The sequence below is a fragment of the Protopterus annectens genome, chromosome 2.part2 (genome assembly GCF_019279795.1).
Source record: "Protopterus annectens isolate FY-2018-M chromosome 2.part2, PAN1.0, whole genome shotgun sequence".
NCBI classification, from domain to species: domain Eukaryota; kingdom Metazoa; phylum Chordata; order Ceratodontiformes; family Protopteridae; genus Protopterus; species Protopterus annectens.
The window spans coordinates 399,326,758-399,346,231 of record NC_056730.1 but is presented as its reverse complement, the minus strand read 5'-3'; the positions used below and the strand labels follow the sequence as shown (position 1 = coordinate 399,346,231).

At 39.6% G+C, this 19,474-nt stretch overlaps 1 protein-coding gene across 5 annotated transcripts in view; it reads right to left on the bottom strand.

Moving 5' to 3' along the window:
- Positions 1–19,474, bottom strand: part of SLC38A9 (solute carrier family 38 member 9) — a 1,477,321-nt gene that overhangs the window by 720,210 nt on the left and 737,637 nt on the right. For all 5 annotated transcript variants that reach the window (XM_044063918.1, XM_044063920.1, XM_044063923.1 and 2 more), the window contains one exon: positions 8,805–8,898. In XM_044063918.1, the coding sequence (XP_043919853.1) occupies positions 8,805–8,898 (94 nt within the window). The remainder of the gene's footprint in view (positions 1–8,804; positions 8,899–19,474) is intronic.

Below are 19,474 nucleotides of genomic sequence, written 5' to 3'. Positions count from 1 at the left end.
TAAGCTCCAACATATTATACAATTTTCATTATACTGTAAATTAGCATTAAACAGCAATGTTACAGGATTATTACAAGGCATTAAGTAGCAATACAATGCTATACAGTGTCAATAATCAGGAGTAAAGCAAAACTATTTCAATATGTATAATCATTAAGATGAATATAGTTTTTGGGGTAAGTGGTTACAAAACACTTTACAGTCATGGTTTAAAATTGAAATGGGTCTACATGAGGTTGGATCTGATGGATCCTTGCACTCTTTACAGCCACCACAGCTTTCTTCCAAGACAATGTTGCTTCCCCTCCTTTTAAAATACTATTAAACACAATCTTCCAGATTTTTATTACGATCTTCTCTCCTGATTCCGCAGGAATACCATGTGTTCAGGAGACTTCCTGCACACCAATTATATATCACTGTTTTTATCTTGTGTTCTCCTATCCTAACTATTAGTTTTTGAGATTCATCTTTCTTTTACTTGAAATAATTAAGTCTTCCATAAATATCTTCATTTAAGCTCTTTCTTAGTTTTCACATTCCTCTGCTTTATACAATTTTTCATAACATTTCTGAAATATCTCTAATACCTCTTACAGGATCTCTAGTTATTTTTGTTGTCCGAGGCACCCTAAGTCTGGTGATAACCCCTTCTACTTTCTGTTGCCTAAGTCATTGTGCTAAACGTTTCTGTGCTCTGGAGTTATCAAAATTAGTTGCATAACAGCAATTTTTCTAAACTCATGCATTTAATCCATATATTCCCTTATTTTCTCTTTAGCGTTCTGCAGTTGTTCCTCTTGTTCCAGGAGATTTCCCTTATTCTGCATTACTTTAATGTTTGTCAGCCTACATAAATAATTCCTGTTACCTCTTAACCATATCTCTCTTTTATTTCTGCCATATTTTAAACTCCATTTTCATTTTATCTCACTCACTAGCTATTCCTTCTAAAGAAATTTCTATATTCCCTAATAACTCTTGAATAATTTCTACTACTTATTCCTTAAATTCCTAACTTTTTAACAGGTAGGTGGGAAAACACCAATGTCTCAGTTTTACCTCATTACCCTGCATTTTAACTTAGGTTTTATTGGTAAATGATCTGAAACAGTTACTGGATTTGTGTCAAAGTTTTCAATAAAATGCACATGTTCCTGTGAAATATAATTTATATCTAGTCTAGCCCAGTTATTGAACCTTAAGAATGATATGTAAATTCTGTCAGAGTTCCTACTACTGAATTCACATTTTCCATACCAAATACTTTCATAGATTTCTTCAGCGATCTACCCTTTTTTGTTTATTTTCCCTTTTAGGTCCCAATGACACATTCTCACTGTTGCAAATCAAGTTCCAGTCCCCATCTATAAGCGATATTCCCTAAAGGAAGCTGATAATTTCTCCCAAATTTTTCTGATGCCCCAGTAATAGCAGATTTTTGGTGGAATATAAATGAATGCTAGCATAATCCTCCTCCCTTGCCAATAGCCCTTTACTACTACAAATCTACTTGAAGCCCCTCTAGCAATCAGTACTATCACTCACCCTTTCCTTTGTCCATGATATTCTGCTGAATATCCATTCTGAAATCCTTTTTAACACATGCTCATTTGTTTCCAAATGTGTCTCCTGTAGCATTGCTATTTGTACTCTGCATTTTTTAATATAATTCAGTATTCTTGCCTTTTTGTCTATACCTTTAAGGACATTTAAAAAGCTACTGCACCTACTTATTATACACGGCAGTTATTTTTGAAACTTTATTTCTGACTTACGTATACACACCAATGTCAAGATGATCTTTTTACAGTTGTCTCATCTGAGTCCATGTTTGACTACCGAATCCTAAAAATCTCGAACCGTGAAATAACGAACATAAAACAGCAAACGGGACATTTATTGAACAATGGCAACTTCAAAAAAAAAAAAATACATCGAATGGCCATGGTTGGCCAAAAACCAGGAAGTAATGCGATGCATAAGGTCAGTGAAGGGAAACCTTTTAAATTTGCCCTATTTCCCACTGTAGTGCAATCTTGCAGTTGGTATATATAGTTAGGTGTGGTGTAGGGGGCACAGCCCTCCACCTTGGCTGGTTGTGCGTGCGATGTTGGCCAACTACAGCCATTTGATGTATTTTCTTTTTGATGTTGCTGTTTTCTATAAACGTCCCGTTCGTTGTTTTACTTTCATAGTTTCACGGTTCAAGATTTCTAGTATTCGATAGCCGAACATAGACCTGTTTCATCTCATCTTCAACTGAACATATGTCACATTTCTCAAGACTTTTTATTTTAATGAAAACAATCAAACAAAAACTAAACACATTTTCAGAACACACCACCCCCCATTAAATTACAACAAACATACAAAACTATGTACAATTTTTAACAAATGAAGTTTAGCCCTCAGGCATAAGGTTACCCATGCTGAAGTATACGTCACAACCTGTCTTCCCACTAGCACTAATTGCTGTCTGTGCTTTTCATATCTCAATCCCCTTCCCAGATGTGAAAACCTGCTTGTATGCTTTCAGAAAACATAGATTTTTAGCCCTAAAAAGTGCAATGACTATCTTTATTATCTAAATCATGCACTGTTCTATTAAATGCATTAAAGTGTTAATGCTGCTGGGGAGACTGTTTTATTCCTTTCACATAATTTCACACATTATTTTTCACCAAAATGCTTGTCATTGTACCTTTACATTCTGCAATTCTCTCAGCATAGAATGCTCAGAACTCTGAAGTGCAATTGCTTGCACATGCAGGCAGCTTGTCTACATGAAAAAGTAGTCCAGGGGCAGCTCATGCTTTAGGACTGTGGGACTGCAGCCCCCCCACCTGTGAAATAAAGTCACCAGACCCCGTAGAACTAAAAATGAAAATAATAAAAAAAATCTCTCGGACTGCACGCATGCGTGCTTAGTTGCTGGCTGCTGTGTTAGGCAGACCAGAACACCAAGCACACATGCTCAGGCATTCCTGAGCTCCAGACTACTCAGTCAGGCAGTCCGGATAGGGAAGGGAGTAAACTCCTCCCTTCCAACCCAGAGATCTGTGCGGTGATGACCACACAAACCAGACGGTGTCCAGACTGCGGACGATGCAGTCTGGACCAATAGTAGGAGGCTCCAGCCTCCTCAAATCTCGCAGGAGAGTATGCACGGGCTGCAGGATCATGCCTGCATGGAGGACTGAGAAGCTGCAGGATGAATTTGTTAGCATGGAGGTCCGAGAAGCTGCAGGATGGATTTGTTGCACGCCAGCCCAAGGAGCTGCAGGATCAGATCGCCTGGCCATGAGACAGGGTGTGTGTGTGTTGTGTGTGTGGTGTGTGTGGTGTGTGTGTGTGTGTGTGTGTGTGTGTGTGTGTGTGTGTGTGTGTGTGTGTGTGTGTGTGTGTGTCTTTCTAAAACAGAACAGAGGGTTTTTTTTTTGTTTTGTTTCTTAAGCTTACAAAGCTTCTGCAGTCCGGAGTTTTTTTAAACAGTCCGGAGAAGCAGAGTGTCTTAGCTTTCAGAACAGAGCTTGATGTATTGATTGAGCTTGCGCTTACTGTATGTACGAAACAGAGCTTAAGCAGAGCTTTTTTTTAAATGTATTTACATGTATTCAGCAGAGCTTTTTTTAATGTATTTATGGAGCTTTTTTATGCATTTACAGAGCATGTGTGTGTCTTACTCTTAGGTCTCAGTCAGAAAAGAGCTTGATGTATCTGAGCTTGTGCTTAGTTGATGTATTTGAGCTTGTGCTTACTTTACTGTATTTACAGAACGGAGCTTAAGCAGAACTTTTTTTTAATGTATTTACAGCTTCCGGAGCTTAATGTATTTACGGAACAGAGCTAATGTATTTGAGCTTGTGCTATGTAGAGCTTGATGTATTTATGGAATGGAGCTCAGCTTTAGTCTTAGCTTATTTACGGAACTTAAGCAGAGAGTGTGTGTGTGTGTGTGTGTGTGTGTGTGTGTGTGTGTGTGTGTGTGTGTGTGTGTGTGTGTGTGTGTGCTTATCAATGTTTGCATTGCAATATACTTGTGCTCATTGACTGCCAGATTACGTTACAGCTCCCCAACCCTGAACTGGATTAGGGGAGTAATTGGAGTATGAATGGTTTGAACCCATTATATTGTAATTTTTTCACACAGGTTTTTGTTTTGTGGTTAGTAGGAACAGCCCTTTCAGAATAATTTGTTAGTAATTCTACACTCTCGATACCTGATGAATTAGGTGCTGAAAATGATCGTGAGTGGTAACCAAGATGATGATCTAGTAACTTATTTAGTGGCTTCAAAGGTAGCAGTGCAGAGCACTCACCTTTATCCTGGCAGATTAGAAGTCTGTGGCCTTATTCCCACACCAAGTGCTTGGATTCAGTTTTTTATTACTAACACTGTAGTGCAATATACAGAGGTACTTCTGTCTTTCTGAACTAGTAGTATCTCAGGCGGTTAGTGAAAATCATATGGCACTTAATAAAAAATAAGTGAAGTTCCTGTGTTGTCTTCATATTTCTCCCCATCTTTATGAATACTACACAGGTAGTGTACTTGCTTTTGATGCAGAAGGCTGTGGGTTTTACTCCCACAATATATAGATGCATTACTGATACTGTACTTTTAAAGAGGGTGAATGCTGCAGTCCTGAGAATGTCCTCTTTGGTTCATAGGTTGGTACTAGGCTATCAGCCCTAAAGCTTATACAAGCCTAGCCATAACAATTCCCTGGCTATTTCTTCCCACAGTATTTACTTCTCTGGACCCCTGTCTAGCAGGGCGACTAATGTGATCCCAGGGGTGAATTTCCTATCTCCCATCCAATCATCAAGGTTCCTTTTGAAGAGGGCCAAAGAGGAGCTCTGCTTGACATGTATGGGGCAGTCTATTCCAGAGTCTGGGGAGTCTCTGCATCAGGAACCTATCCCTCCAGCATGTTTTGTTCATTGTGATGACAAGGTTTAGATCCCTGGAGCGTGTGTCTCTGAGGGACTGGGATTTCTTTGGCGGAGATACCTAGTAAATCTTTTTCTTTTGGCTGTTCCCATTAGGGGTCACCACAGTGGATCATCTGTTTCCATTTCTTCCTGTCCTCTGCATCACACCAACCACCTGCATGTCCTCTCTCACCACATTCATAAACCTTACCTTAGGCCTTCCTCTTGTCCTCTTTCTTAGCATCCTTTTCCCAATATACCCAGCATCCCTCCTCAGCATATGTCCAAACCAATGCAATCTCGCCTCTCTGGCTTTGTCTCCAAACCATCCAACCTGGGCTGACCCTCTAATATACTTATTCCTAATCCTGTCTACCCTTGTCACACCCAGTGCAAACCTTAACATCTTTAACTCTGCCACATTCAGCTCTGACTCCTGCCTTTTTGTCATTGCCACTGTCTCTAACCCATATAACACAGCTGGTCTCACTACCCTCTTGTAGACCTTCCCTTTCACTCTTACTGGTACTTGTCTGTCACAAATCACTCCTGACACTCTTCTCCACCCACTCTACCCTGCCTGTACTCTCTTCTTCACCTCTCTTCCACACTCACCATTACTCTGAACTGTGAGATACCTAATAACTATGAACCTGTTATCAGTTTGCCATCCATTCCCTATAGCAATATTACTAGCTTATCATTTTTTAATGTAATTAGGCAATTTACTCCTCTAGGGCAATAGGCACTTTATTTGTAGATGAAACAATGAAATATAGAGTTGTTTGCTAGCAGCAACCTCTTCATCAGTTGCAGATCTCTTTAATGTGGAATTATTTAGATGACTTTTACTTCTGCAGAGATTCTGCATATTTACTGATACTGGTGAATTGTAAACGTGTGAGTAGACTTTTATAATGGAAATGTTCTGAATTGGGCAGTTTTGTCATTATTTGTGCATGTATTTTGTTACATTGTTTATTTGAAAAATGTTCAAAACAATAAATTCAAAATGTCCTCTAACAACCGTACTGTATTATATAAGGAACTTAATTTAGTACAATCAGGGAGGTGTATCAAAGAACACATGTATGTTTTGTGTGCAAGGGGCCTATGATTTGAAAACAGCCCAAAGTTAATCTTTATCTACCACTGGCCAGATGTATTTTCTTTGAATGTGGGTTTCAATGCTGTTTCAATGAATATGAGTTTCAAGGGCAGATGAGTTTTAATGCATGCTAAAGCAAGACCTGTTATTCTATCTACTAAGTTTATACAACAGCAAATTTTAGTACTGTTTGTATGGTCCCCCAATACATTTGGCCTTGTCCAGATTTACTGCATTAAGAGGTTGAGAGGTGCCCGCAAATAAATCTCTTTATAGAATTAGGTATATCCAAACCTCTCAACTGTCCCCATTTTTGGCTCAAAATGTTGCTCTCTCTCTAATAAATCCCTCCGCAAAATGGCAATTTTGGAAGAAAACGTAGAGGGTTTACAATTAATAAATAATTGTAATGATCAAAGTTGTAGATTACTTTTATTTCAGAAATGCATGTAGATTCTCTATTTTGTCAGCTGCTCAAGTTAACAGTACTAATATTAAAGTGTCCCTTATTTGACAGGTTCCCAGCTGTATTGTGTGGTTATTTTATATTTCTACATCACGTTTGGTCCGTTTTTCATAAAATTGTGCGTTTTTCTGGCATATTAGTGGCAAATCATTGAAGAGTGAATTTAGAAAATGAGACATTTGAGTTTCAGATTTCATACCCTTCAGAAAATCCATACTAATGCAAGACCTACTATTCTATTATCTTTCTAAGTTCATAAGAGCAATATTTAAAAATTGTCCTTATTTTTGGGTTTTTGTCCCACTTCTATTCATGGCTTTGTCCAGATTTCTTGCTCTGAGGTTGAGAGGTATGACAAATGTGTCAGGGCCATCACCGTCAGCCAGAGACATTTCAAATTGTGACATACTTGTTGCACCCCACTCCCCTACGTACTGACTCTGGATGTGTCCAAGCATAGCAAGGAGCAGTTATGCAGTGTAAGTGTGCAGAGTATCCCCCCATCCATACTGTTGATTTATGCTTCTTATTATTCAGAAAATGCATGTTGCAGTGCCTGTTGCTCTGTGTTTAAGTACCACTGTTTTAATGGCCATCAGGTAAGCTTGCCTGAGATTGTAAGATGCAAGTAAGCTTTAATAAACACTGTTAAAGAATTACCAACATTGAAAGCCTTTTTGTTGTTGCCATGCAGAGAATATTTTACATAACTAGATAACGTATAAGCCTTAGGTATTGAAATGCATATGACAACATTTGTAATAAAGGACAGGATTACAGTATTTTCAAAATCTCATTAAATTTGTTGGAGACTTGCAGTCATCTTTGCAGGCTTCAGCCTTAAACTAAACAGAATGCCAATCTATCATGTCTGGTCCATAACCTGTGCAGTAATCCTTTAAGCAATTTATCTTGAGCTTGCTTCTTTTTTGCTGTTCATTTTTTACTTTGATCATGTTTTCTCCATGAAACAAGTAGAAAGTTGTCAGGCAGCAGGTCTTTTTTGGATAAGAAACATTTTTACAAGTGAGGATATCACAGAGATTGCTACTTTCAGCATGTTACTTTGTACTTTTATAAAGCTGAATATAAATTATAATTAGAACTGCAGTGCCAGGAGAAGTGGTTTGAGATGAGTGGTGCTTGTTCTTTCATACTTGATTTTGACTGGCATTCCAGTAATGTAATTACAAAGTAATTTAGTTTTTCATGCTTCACAACCTTTTTTTCCATCTAGATATTAAGTTGGCCTAATATTTGTTTTTCTTCTACACTTCATTTTGTCTTCATTGGACTCTCATAATGATGGTTTGGCACCCAGGGCAGCGTATTTAATTTAAGTCCCAGTTATTGTGCTGTTGAGAATAGCTCCATCCCTTTCTAGTTGACCACACCACTTCCCAATGACCACACCCATTCAGCTGTCTCCTGCAGCCCCCCTTTGATTTGAAGTCACCAGCCGCCACTGAAGTAGTCAATACTAAAAAAAACAGTTAACAGCTTGCAGATGCTTGAATGAATCTCTGCAAATTTCACTCAGAATGGAATATACACAATTCCCCTGCCTAACTACATTTAGCTGCAGACTTCTTGTCTGTCACTAAGAACACTGCTAATGAAGAATTAAGCTATGTTTGTAGATAAAAGAAGTTTAACATTTTTCATAGCATTCATCATTTTGTCTTATTTTTCAAGCCTATCTGCTTCCAAAAAACATGCTCATAGCTTAAGTCAAAGACATTAAAATAATTAGCACATTTTTACACCCCCAGCAACCCTGATCACAGCATATTATCTTCAACTTGTTTCTTTTCAGCTTTTTTCTCCCATTTATATAATGAAATCTAAATTTCTTGCAACTTAAAAAGTATTTGTTTACTTCAATATTTTTAGCATAAACAGTCATTGAAAAGACTATCCCCAAACATCTAAAATACCCCTTACTACACACTACACAAAACTGCTTTACAATATAACACACAGTTTATATCATAAAATGTTTAATACAAATACTTATAAGAACAAAAAATTGTTTTACTCAAAGTTACTTATTTTTTTCATTTAATGTTCTTCGATGAATGTTAAGCCAGCAACAAAATTTCCTTAAACTATCACTAAAGCACAAAACTTACTTCTGGAAAATACCCACTAACAACTAAAGAATGAAAGACAGTGAAATAAGACAAAAATTTCAATAGAAGTCAAAGGTGAAATACATGAAAATAAAGTTAAAATAACTTTTCTTATTATTATTTTTATACCATTACATCACATTTAATAAAGCTTCCTTACATATAGTCTTTCGAGATGTCAGAACTCGATAGCAGCAATAAAGTGTCAACAGTCCCATCAAAAAAATTAGGATGATTCCAAAGGTAAATCCAGCCTGTATAAATGCAAATGATATTCTTAGTCACAATGCAAAAAATTCAGTTTTAACAAACTTGGTTCAGGGCTGCAAACAGACCTCATCTCATCGCAGATACTTTACAAAGCACCATTTACATTAACAAGTACGTCAAATAGTTGCAAAGTTAGTTGCATGACAAATTAGGTACAATGCTTATGTAATAGTGTTCTTAATTTAGAGTTTATGGCAGTGTTAATTAGTATGGGTAGCAGCAATAAGCAGGGTAGCAGTGATTCCAACATACAAACAACACAGATATAAAAGGGGCAAAACTGCATGGCATGAGGCACTTGCTAATGATCACATATTGACACAGAAATGAGGAACTCTGTTCAAATATGCTATATGGAGCATGTAAATGACACCCAACATGGCCAGACAATTCACAAACATATAAAATGGTCATGCTGTGCAGAGGGGTACACCCATTTTTAATACCAAGATTGAAGGTAAACATGAGGGAATAGATGCCAGGATTAGCAGCAGCAGTAGTTCTGTAGCATATGTGACCAGCTGTCACTGGAATCAGTGCCCATAATGTGGCATGTTGCAGTCATCTGCATGAAAAGATGTTGTACAGACAGGGCCTGAGATACCACCAGCACGCAGAGCAACAGACTGGACCATTTCCATGTGGTTAGGAGGACTGTAAGTGACCCAGCCAAACTGTACTGTCCACAAACAGAATCAAGGGTGATGCAATATATGCCCAGTCCAATAGATATTAAGGTATGTGTAGCTTTAACCATCTTAGCTACAGGGATCTTTCAGTGACCTGTGGGGAACATGTTAGGGATACCACAGATATCATTTCATTACTAGCACCATGCAAACATTTTACAACATAGCCCATTTCCCTGATGTCCGAGAGCCACAGATTACCATCAAGGACTCAACAGGTGCATAGAATATGCACTATATCAACAAGAAGGGCTTCTACTTCCTGAAATGCTAGGGGGGGTCTGCAATGGCCAGGGTGTCATTAATCATTTACCTGTGCAAAACTCAGCCAGTTCCCATGACTCACACATTCAGCACACATTCAGACTATACCAAAGGATTCTGTAAGGTGATTTCCCAAAGGCTATCTGTTTAGTAGGTGCACAGACAACATGGAAGAGAGGTCTGTATATAAAGTACCAAGCAAGGAGGTTTCAGGCTACATCAAATATATTGTTTTTCATGTGTTATAGGTGCTGCCAGACATGCTCTAGAGCCCAGGTTGATTACCCCATCCACAACCCCCAGACCATGCAGGAAATGGCCTATAGCACAGCTCAGACATATGAAATATAGTTCATCAAGCATTCACACTAGTGAAGGGACACTTCCACTGTCTATACAATCTGAGGAAAGGCACTGCAATACAGTCTCCATTTCTGCAACAAGATTTACAAACAGATGGGAGAAACTGTGGCACAGCTTTCCATAAAAGCAGTAGAAGGGGAGAGTGGACAGCTACAGAATGAACATTAAGAAGTAATATCACAGTCGAGGCAGAGAAAGGCAGGGTGCACTGTGCACTGACAAAAGATATGGCCTCTGGTCCGTAACTGTAGGCCATAACACAGACAAAACAGAACAAAATGATCCATGCATTATCACACCCAGGCTATGCACAGCAGTGCATCAACTGGCCATGGTGTGCATTAGACATCAACACACCCACACTGGTATGTGGGTTGGCAGGACAGGGTACAGTCATCAACAACACTGAGATGGGGAAGGGTCATGAGAGGTGAATACATCAGCCATATTTGCTAAGAGGTTTTGGTAAGTCATGGATCATATCCTCCAGTGGTGGGGCGAAGCTGCCACAATGTGTCCACTGATGCTGCCCACTGTGTTGGTTCTCACTACTGGATCTTGATGAAGTCTGCGGCAGTCGAGGTATAGAACTAAGGGACCATGAGCTTCCATCCTGACAGGATGCATTGTGTGTGGACTCTGATGAGTGCACAGCCTTCCCCCATGTCTGTACTGTAGCTCTAGCCAAAGTCTCACTCCTATTACGCCCCTGTTTGTCAGACGCACTTAGTGCTATGTACAACCTTCCTCTCTCCCAATTTACATACTGTAGCCATACCTAGGCAAACAGACATGGAATCCTTTAGCCCTTTTAGTCAAAAGGTTTCCTATGTACATGGTTTGTCACCCTTTCAAAGAAACAGGAACAGTACAATGACATATCAGTCTTTCCCAATTACATACATGAAACGGCTTCCAAACTGTCATTCACAACGATGGAGTTTACTGTTTTTGGTGAGATACCAGGAAGGACTTCTTTGCTAATTCTTTGAAGCCTCGTGTCTACAGAATCTTTGCTGAAATACTTCCTCTTTACGACTTGTGTGTAATGGCACTTGTGCTTCATACAATTCTAACAGCCTCTAACATGAGGGTATGCTAATGAATCCAGTTGGTGTCTCTGTCAGTAAATCACTGCTGCTTCACAATAAGCTACCCAAATATGCTAGTACTCATCATGGTGACCATGAAGCATGTAACTGGTATGCTTATGCATACATCACGTGTACACCTGTAGTATCAGTGCTACATTACTTGACACAATTCACAAACGTGTGTGTGTGTGTGCACTAAGACTACATTTTGCTCCTCAAGCAGACCTCAGTGAGAGCCCACAACTACTTCAGGTACCCTGGAAAGCAGAACTAGAGTGGTATGCTAGAGAAAACAGGATTTTCCTGTTCTACTTGCACAAGAACTTAAAGCTGAGTGCCTGTTGGGTGAGTATGATGGCCCATTGTGGAAGGCATAAGCCTGCTAGGAAGGCGAGTAATGCCACCTGCATCACCTATTCTGGTAAGCAGTGCTGGCATCAGTACAGTTATCTGAAATGGCGGCACTCTTACCTGCTTCATGAGTGGAAGGTAGGAGTTCATACTAAGCAGCCTGAAATGCACTGTAAGCATTTTTCTTTGTAGTACTGTTTTCTACTATCTGAACTCTTGTACATGCGTACTTAGGAGTCCATACTTTGTTTTCCAGCACTGAAGGAGTAGCAAAGCAACATGGCTGGGTGCTACAGAAGAAGGCAGTGCATCTTGTGTATGGCATCTGTGCCAGTCCACTCTACAAGTATGACTCTGTTTGCAGCATGTGTGTGATCAATTTTCCCCAATGTACTGTCTTTCTGCAGGTCCAGTAGAAGAGTAGAAGGTGAGGCTGCAGACACTTCAAGCTGCGCCAGCCACTGCCTCTGGCACTGACTCACCAGTGGTCATCAGGTCTGTCACTCAGCAGGGGGAATAATGGCTTCCACAATGCAGTGGTAGCTGGTGCCCCATGACTACTTCTCGTGGTGGTGGTGGGGGGGCTCATCTGAAAATGAACCAAGGGGAAAACTGTCTAAGCTTCCTGGTATCAGTTGAGGAGGCAGGTGGTTGCCAAGGTGCAACAGCAACTGGATGCCCACCTATGTAATGTGCATTACACTTTCTGGGACAGCCTGAGGAGTCACATGACTGGCAGACTCTATCCATGAGGCCACCAGGGATGCAACTGACCTATAACATTAGCCACCTCGATAACTGATGCCAGGGTCCGCTACCCTCTGGTACAGCCAGGCATTTAACCACACCAGGACTGTACCCTATCCTCATCCTGATGATTTTCCTTCTTTGTATGCCATTGCCCATTTATTTTTCATAATCTAACATGCCCCATCACTGTTTGTCCACCATCTGTATGTATGTATCTATCCACTGTTCTCCCTCATCTTTTGTGTGTGCACTGCCTGTCTGTCTGAGTCTGCATTCTTTATCTGTCTGTTCCTGCAACTTGTCCCTCTCCATCTCTTCCATCCATAGCCATTCCTCACTACCTTCCACATCTTCCCTTCTTTTGCAAAACTTATAAAAGGGACTCCTTCCCAAATAAATAAATATTTAAATAAACAAAAAACACAAATGTCTTCCACTTCTTCAAGATCTTTCATACTTTACGTCTACTTTTGTGTGACTGGAATTTGCTGTGCACATCCATGGTGGTTTATTTGGTAACTGCCATGCCATCTTTCTTGTGTTGGAAGACACGCATGTTTATGTTTTACCTGTGTGGTGCATTTGTAGGTATGAGTTTACATTTTTAGTGGATAGTTTTAGGAAGATAATAACTGGCTTCCTAAATGTGAGTCAGAGTAAGATACGTGTCTTAAGTCTCTGTAACTGCATGCATGCTTTGAGAGTTAAGTCTGTGTTACTTTTAGAAAGAGGTTACGTGCAATGTGCACGGCATGTAGGTGATGGAGTGAGCTTAATTTGTTTGTGTTGACTACTGCATGTGTATTTGACTAAGTTTTTCTTGACTGTGTATGACTTGATAGTATGCCTGTGTCTGTAAACATGATGATGGATAATATACAAACACACACACACACACACATATATATATATATATATATATGTATATATATATATATATATATATATATATATATACTGATAGATTCATATCTATATACTAAGCTAACAGCCACCATAAAATGTGCCATTATGTATCATGGGTGCTTATTCAGAGGGGATATGGCAGTTAGGACGTTTCTAGAGGTTATGTGAGTGGATGTATTAGACAGAGGCAGACAGTAATGCCCAAACTATCAGAGACATGGGGACCAGATCCAGGTTAAAATTCCAATTTCCCATCCATTGGTCAAAGTTACACTTAAATAGGGTTAGGGATGGACTCTGCTTCACATAGATTGGGAGCTATTTCCAGAGCAAGGGGATTCTCTGAAACACTTATCTGTCTTACCAACACAATTTAAGTAATAAAAAATGTAAATTCTTGGGTCAAGTGTTTCTGATGCTGTTCATTTTGCAGATGTGCAAAATGTCCATCACAGCTGGATCCAAGAATGCCTTGCATGCCAAACATAGATCACCCATCAGTAACCTGTGAGAGACCAGGTATAGAGACAGGACTTTAAGGTGATTTGTACAGGATAATGTGCGGATACCCTGGATTCTCCTAGTAAGAAACCTTTGTAGGAGTTCCAAATGTTGCATAGGCCTAGTCAGGTACATGCCAAATGGAGCATTACACTAAATGATGGGTCTGATAAGGGCCAAATAAAGTAGCACTATGACTTCCTTGGACATGGATTTCTTGCCCTTACTTATAAATCAGGCAAAATAGAACGGCTTACTTACTACCTTGGCAACATGTTGCTCAAAAGCCAGATTACGGACTACATATGTTCCCCAATCCCTGACAACTGGGTCAACTCTTAGGAATGTACAGTAGGCCACAGAGAATTAATGCCAGTGTGGTTTAGAGTGTTAAGACAGCATAAAATACAAGGCAAATTAGTCTAGTGCACCATTTGCACCTTGCTAATTCCTAGCCACAAGTATGGTGTTTTCTCTTTCTTTTGTCGTGGATGTACAACCACATATTTAATACACTTAAGTACAGGTGGAGGTGCAGGACAGCCCCTGCAGATCAGAAGATTTGGAAGAGTATTTGCAGTACATCATCTTCACCATCTTAAAGCTGTTGGGAATGAATATGATAATTAAAATATCATGAAGACACCAACAACAAAATATATGTACTAAAGCAATTAACTGGTGGTCGGAGTAAGAGTAACACAAAGGGGATGAATACACTGTGTAAAGATGTTCCGATGCAGTCATGTTACTGACACATTACACACAAGTGAGACAATATGCTTCTCTTTAGATAAAATATATTCAGGATTAGTGCTTTTGTGTGTGTGTGTGTGTGTGTGTGTGTGTGTGTGTGTGTGTGTGTGTGTGTGTGTGTGTGTGTATGTATGTATGTATGTATATATATATATATATATATATATATATATATATAAAGTGAAATTGTCACTACTTAGACAAATACTGGCAATTTTTTAAGGGCATGGCTACAGAAAGACCTGCAAAAAGTAAAGCATGAAACAGAACCCACAGTCTTTGGTTCAGAGTGCTGTGGGTCCTATTCTCACATGAAGTACATCAATATCTGACACTGCTGTGCAGCATAAGGAGGGTGCTGCACTCCTGAGTGTGCTGCCCTTCAGATGGCATGTTAAACAGAGGCCCCATCTGCTTGTATTGGTGGTGGCTTAGATGGATGTAAAAGATCCCACAGCAACTATCAAAAAGAGTAGGGGTTCTTCATATAAACACTTTTACAGCATTACATACAATGTTATTTAAAATTTTATGTATTTAAAATGCTTGCAATATATATAATTTGGACTTTTTCCTCCATCATGAACAGATATTCATAAATGTCTTATCTTCTCCTAAAATTTCAACTTCTTTCTCAGTCTTCATTATTAGACACCCACTCCTCCTTCCATAACCACCATCTATTTTTTTGTAATATTGTTGCTAGCATTCATTTTCCATTAAACATAATTTAATGTATCCTTTAATTCCAAATAGGCCATACAACATAAAATATTTTTATCCATCTTTTTATCATAAATAACAAAGTAACTACCACCAGATGTAGGCTTCCAAGTCCAAAAACCAATATAGTCCAAAGACACACAAAACCAAGAAGGACTTAGAAGAGGCTGTGAATTCCAGTTTACAAATGTATTTAATGCAGAGAAAAGTCACACAAAAAATCACATAAGCACTTTCGTAGGCTTGTATCCCACTTCATCAGATGCTATTAACAAATCTTTTGATTCACTATATATATCATATCATACTGATCACGTTATTAAAAGTCACATAATCTGTCCTTTTAAAGTTATATGGTTATATTAACACAAATTAAAACAAAATGAAAATTTTAAAATCTTTCATACAAGAATTACACATTAACAATATCAGTCTTCAAATAAATATTGTAATATAAACTTTTAAAAATTATCTAAAAAGAGGTCTTTTCTTTAGGATAAGCTTTAGAGGAACATAGTCATTCAGACCATGTCCACTATCTGCTTTAAGTCTCACTATCCATTTTACTTCTAAAGTCTTGGTTTCATTGCACACATCCCCACCCCTAATATTTTCATATACTCTCCCTATAACAAGAAACATAAAAACATGTTCACCGTTAGTATCACAGAGATCCTTAGACAGTGCACTAACCCTGTCCCTCCTTTGCATGTGGTAAACATGCTCCCTGACCCGTTCTTTTAATGGTCTGTCAGTTTTACCAACATAGAATTTCCGACATTCTAAGCAATGAGCAAGCTATACCACATGCTTGGTGTTGCAGGTAGCAGATGAATAAAACTTATATAGCCTTTGTTCATCCGGATGCATAAACTGTGAACTGGTATCTATAAACTAATTACAGTGTTCACATGGTACTGTACCCACTTGCCCTGAAGCACCAGAGCGACTTTTTTGGATAACATAATTTTCTTTTAAGTGACAGGTTGTTCCTAAATAACCTAGGTTCATGATCTATAACAGTACTAACAGCTTTATCTGATGTAAAAATTCCCCAATTTTTCCTAACAATATCCATGTACATATTTACATTAGCTGAATAGTACAAACGTACTCCGAGGGTCCTACTGCCACCAGTGTCTTTCACTTTTTTGGTTGCTTCTCTCTTGGAAAAATAAGGTTGGGCCACCGAGTCCCTCAGCATAACTACCTCATCAATGTTATTCTTTACCATCACTTCTTCATAACCCCTTTCCAGTAATTCACTTCTAACAACTTCAGTATGCCTGTGGAAATCAGAGTCCCTGACACTAAGCCTGGAGGCTCTGTAAACTTGATTTCTCACTACATTTTTAAAAATGTAAGGGGGTGCATACTGCCATGAGACATCAAATGATTCACATGACAAATCTTTCTATGTTGCTTAGTATAAATCCTGCTGTTTTCATCAATAGACAGTGTTAACATCTAAAATGTTTATTTCATTATCTGAATATGTATAAGTAAACTTTAAATAAAATGTGCTCTGATTAACATATTGCATGAACTCACCTAACTCATCCGTGGTACCACCCCACACAATAAAAAGATCGTCCACAAACCTTCTAAAAAATAAAACTTACTGAAGGGACCTTGCAACACATACTCAGATTCCCATACCACCATTACTGCATTGGCGTAGCTATTGGCACATGATGTGCCCATAGCTACGCCATTGCTCTGCCAATAGAGGCTACTTCCAAACAGTAATACATTATTGCTGAGTACTATTTCCAAAAGATCCTTTAAGTCTAATTTGGCCTTCATTTTTATCAGAGTATGCCTTCAGGAATCTCTCTATACTATTTATGCCCATATGGTTAGGTATCACCGTAAAAAGTGATACTGCATCCATGGTGACAAATGTATAACTCTCTCTTCCATCCAACACATCCATATGGTCAAACAAATCCTGTAGGAAATGCTCAGTGGCTTTCAAACCCTGACTTATATTATTCAATATGGGTCTTAAATTCTTCTCTATATAAATGGAGATGGATTCAGTGCACCACCCTCTCCCTGATACAATTGGTCTCACTGGTGGATAGGTTCTGTCCTTATGTATCTTGGGTAACCCCCTGTATAATTTGGGTAACAGCATGTTGTATAATAAGAAGTTATGTACCTACCATAACGTTCCATGTTAGTTGTCTTCTTCTCACCTTCTTTCTTGCTGGTTGGGTTCGGAGCCGATCCTCGGCTCTGACTCGGCCATCTACTAAAGCTCAAGAGCTATTTACTGGCTCGAGGCCTCCCCATATCCCACAATGCTTGGTGCTAGATACCCAGATCTCGTTTGGCAGAGCTAACACCATAGAAAAATTTCAAGGACACCTTTCCAAACTACCAGGTTTACCTACAGTAGTAAAACAGAGGAAGGACATAACCCAGATAAGAATTAGCCAGAGGAAGAAGGCCTCAAAAAGGGACTCTTCTTGGTCTGTCCAGGCTAGGGGGATGGAGGGTGGGATGCAAGAAAGAAGGCGAGAAGAAGACAACTAACATGGAACATTATGGTAGGTACATAACTTCTTAATGTTAAGTTGTCTATCTCGCCTTCATTCTTGCTGGTTGGGACAGAGTCCCTAGCACCTTAGTCCTGGGTGGCTCATCGGAACAGACTCTTGAGCACAGTGGAACCAAAATCAGCTCTACTCCTAGAGGCCATATCCAACTTATAATGTGAAATGAAAGTATGAGGAGTAGCCCATGTGGCTGCAGCACAAATAGATTCCATTGGTAGTCTTGCTTGAAAAGATACCGAAGTAGCTAAAGGTGGAATGACCTTTAGGTTTAGTAGGGAGTTCTTTATGTTTCAGTTGATAAATCAAAGTAATAATAAAGGACAACCACCTGGATAAGGTTACTTTAGAAACTGGCAGTCCCTGTTTGCCCTCAGCATAGGACAGGAAGAGTTGGTCTGATTTTCTTGTTTGCTTAGTCCTATCCAAATAAAAATGTAATTGCCTATGAATGTCCAACTGGTGTATAATTTGTTCAGCTTTGTTCGAATAGTTAGGAAAAAAGACAGGTAGATCAATAGCCTGATTCAGGTTTGTTTCGGAAGGTATCTTGGGCAGAAACGAAGGATTAGTCCTGAGTGAAACTCTATCCTTATGAAACACAAGGTAAGGAGGACGAATACAGAGGGCTTGTCCGAAACTCTCCTAGCTGAGGTGATGGCTACTAAAAAGAGAGTCTTCCAGGAGAGTAATTTTAAGGAATAGGAAGCTGCAGGTTCAAAAGGGGGAAGAATCAAGGAAGCTAATATCAAGTTTAAATCCCACGGACGCGGGCGATCTCTGACCAGGGGCCTAAGCAAATAGTCCCTTTAAGAAAGGCCTAGCAAAGTTTGTGGGACATGATGCTGGTTTCTGACAGACCAGCATGGAAATTTGCAATAGCAGCTAATTGGACCCTAATGGTGGCAGACGAGGAGCCAGCTTGAAAAAGTTCTGCTAAAAAATCTAGAACGTGATGGACAGGGGCTGTAAAGGGATCTATATTCCTAGCCTCTGCCCAGAAAGAGAAACGTTTCCACTTACTAGCATAAGTCTTCCTGGTGGTAGATTTGTGTGAAGAAAGGATGATTTCACGCACCGGCTGCGAAATATGTGGAAGCCTGGCTAAGGTTGGAAGTGGAGCAACCAAGCTGTGAGGTTGAGAGACTGAAGGGATTGGTGCAGCCCGCCCAACTGATGGACCAAGAGGTCTGGCACTGGGTCCAGATTCCAAGGCTGCTCCAGCAGGTGACAATGCAGGAATGGGAACCAAATTTGTCAAGGCCAGTAAGGGGCAATGAGGATCATCCTGGATCCCAATGCGGTCGCCTTCTGAATTAGCTTGGGAATTAGGGGGAAAAGGTGGGAATGCATACAGAAGACCCCGGGGCCAATCGTGAACTAGAGCATCTCTGGGGGAGTGGCCGGGAAGAGAGTGAAGAAATCGTTGCACTTGCTGTTGAGAGGAGTTGCGAAAAGGTCGCAGCAAGGTTGACCCCATCAGTGGAAAATTGTGTCCGCTACTGACTGATTGAGAGACCACTCGTGAGGCATGAGAATAGCTCTGCTTAGCCTGTCCGCTATGACATTGGACTTCCCAGGGATGTGCGTTGCTATCAGAAA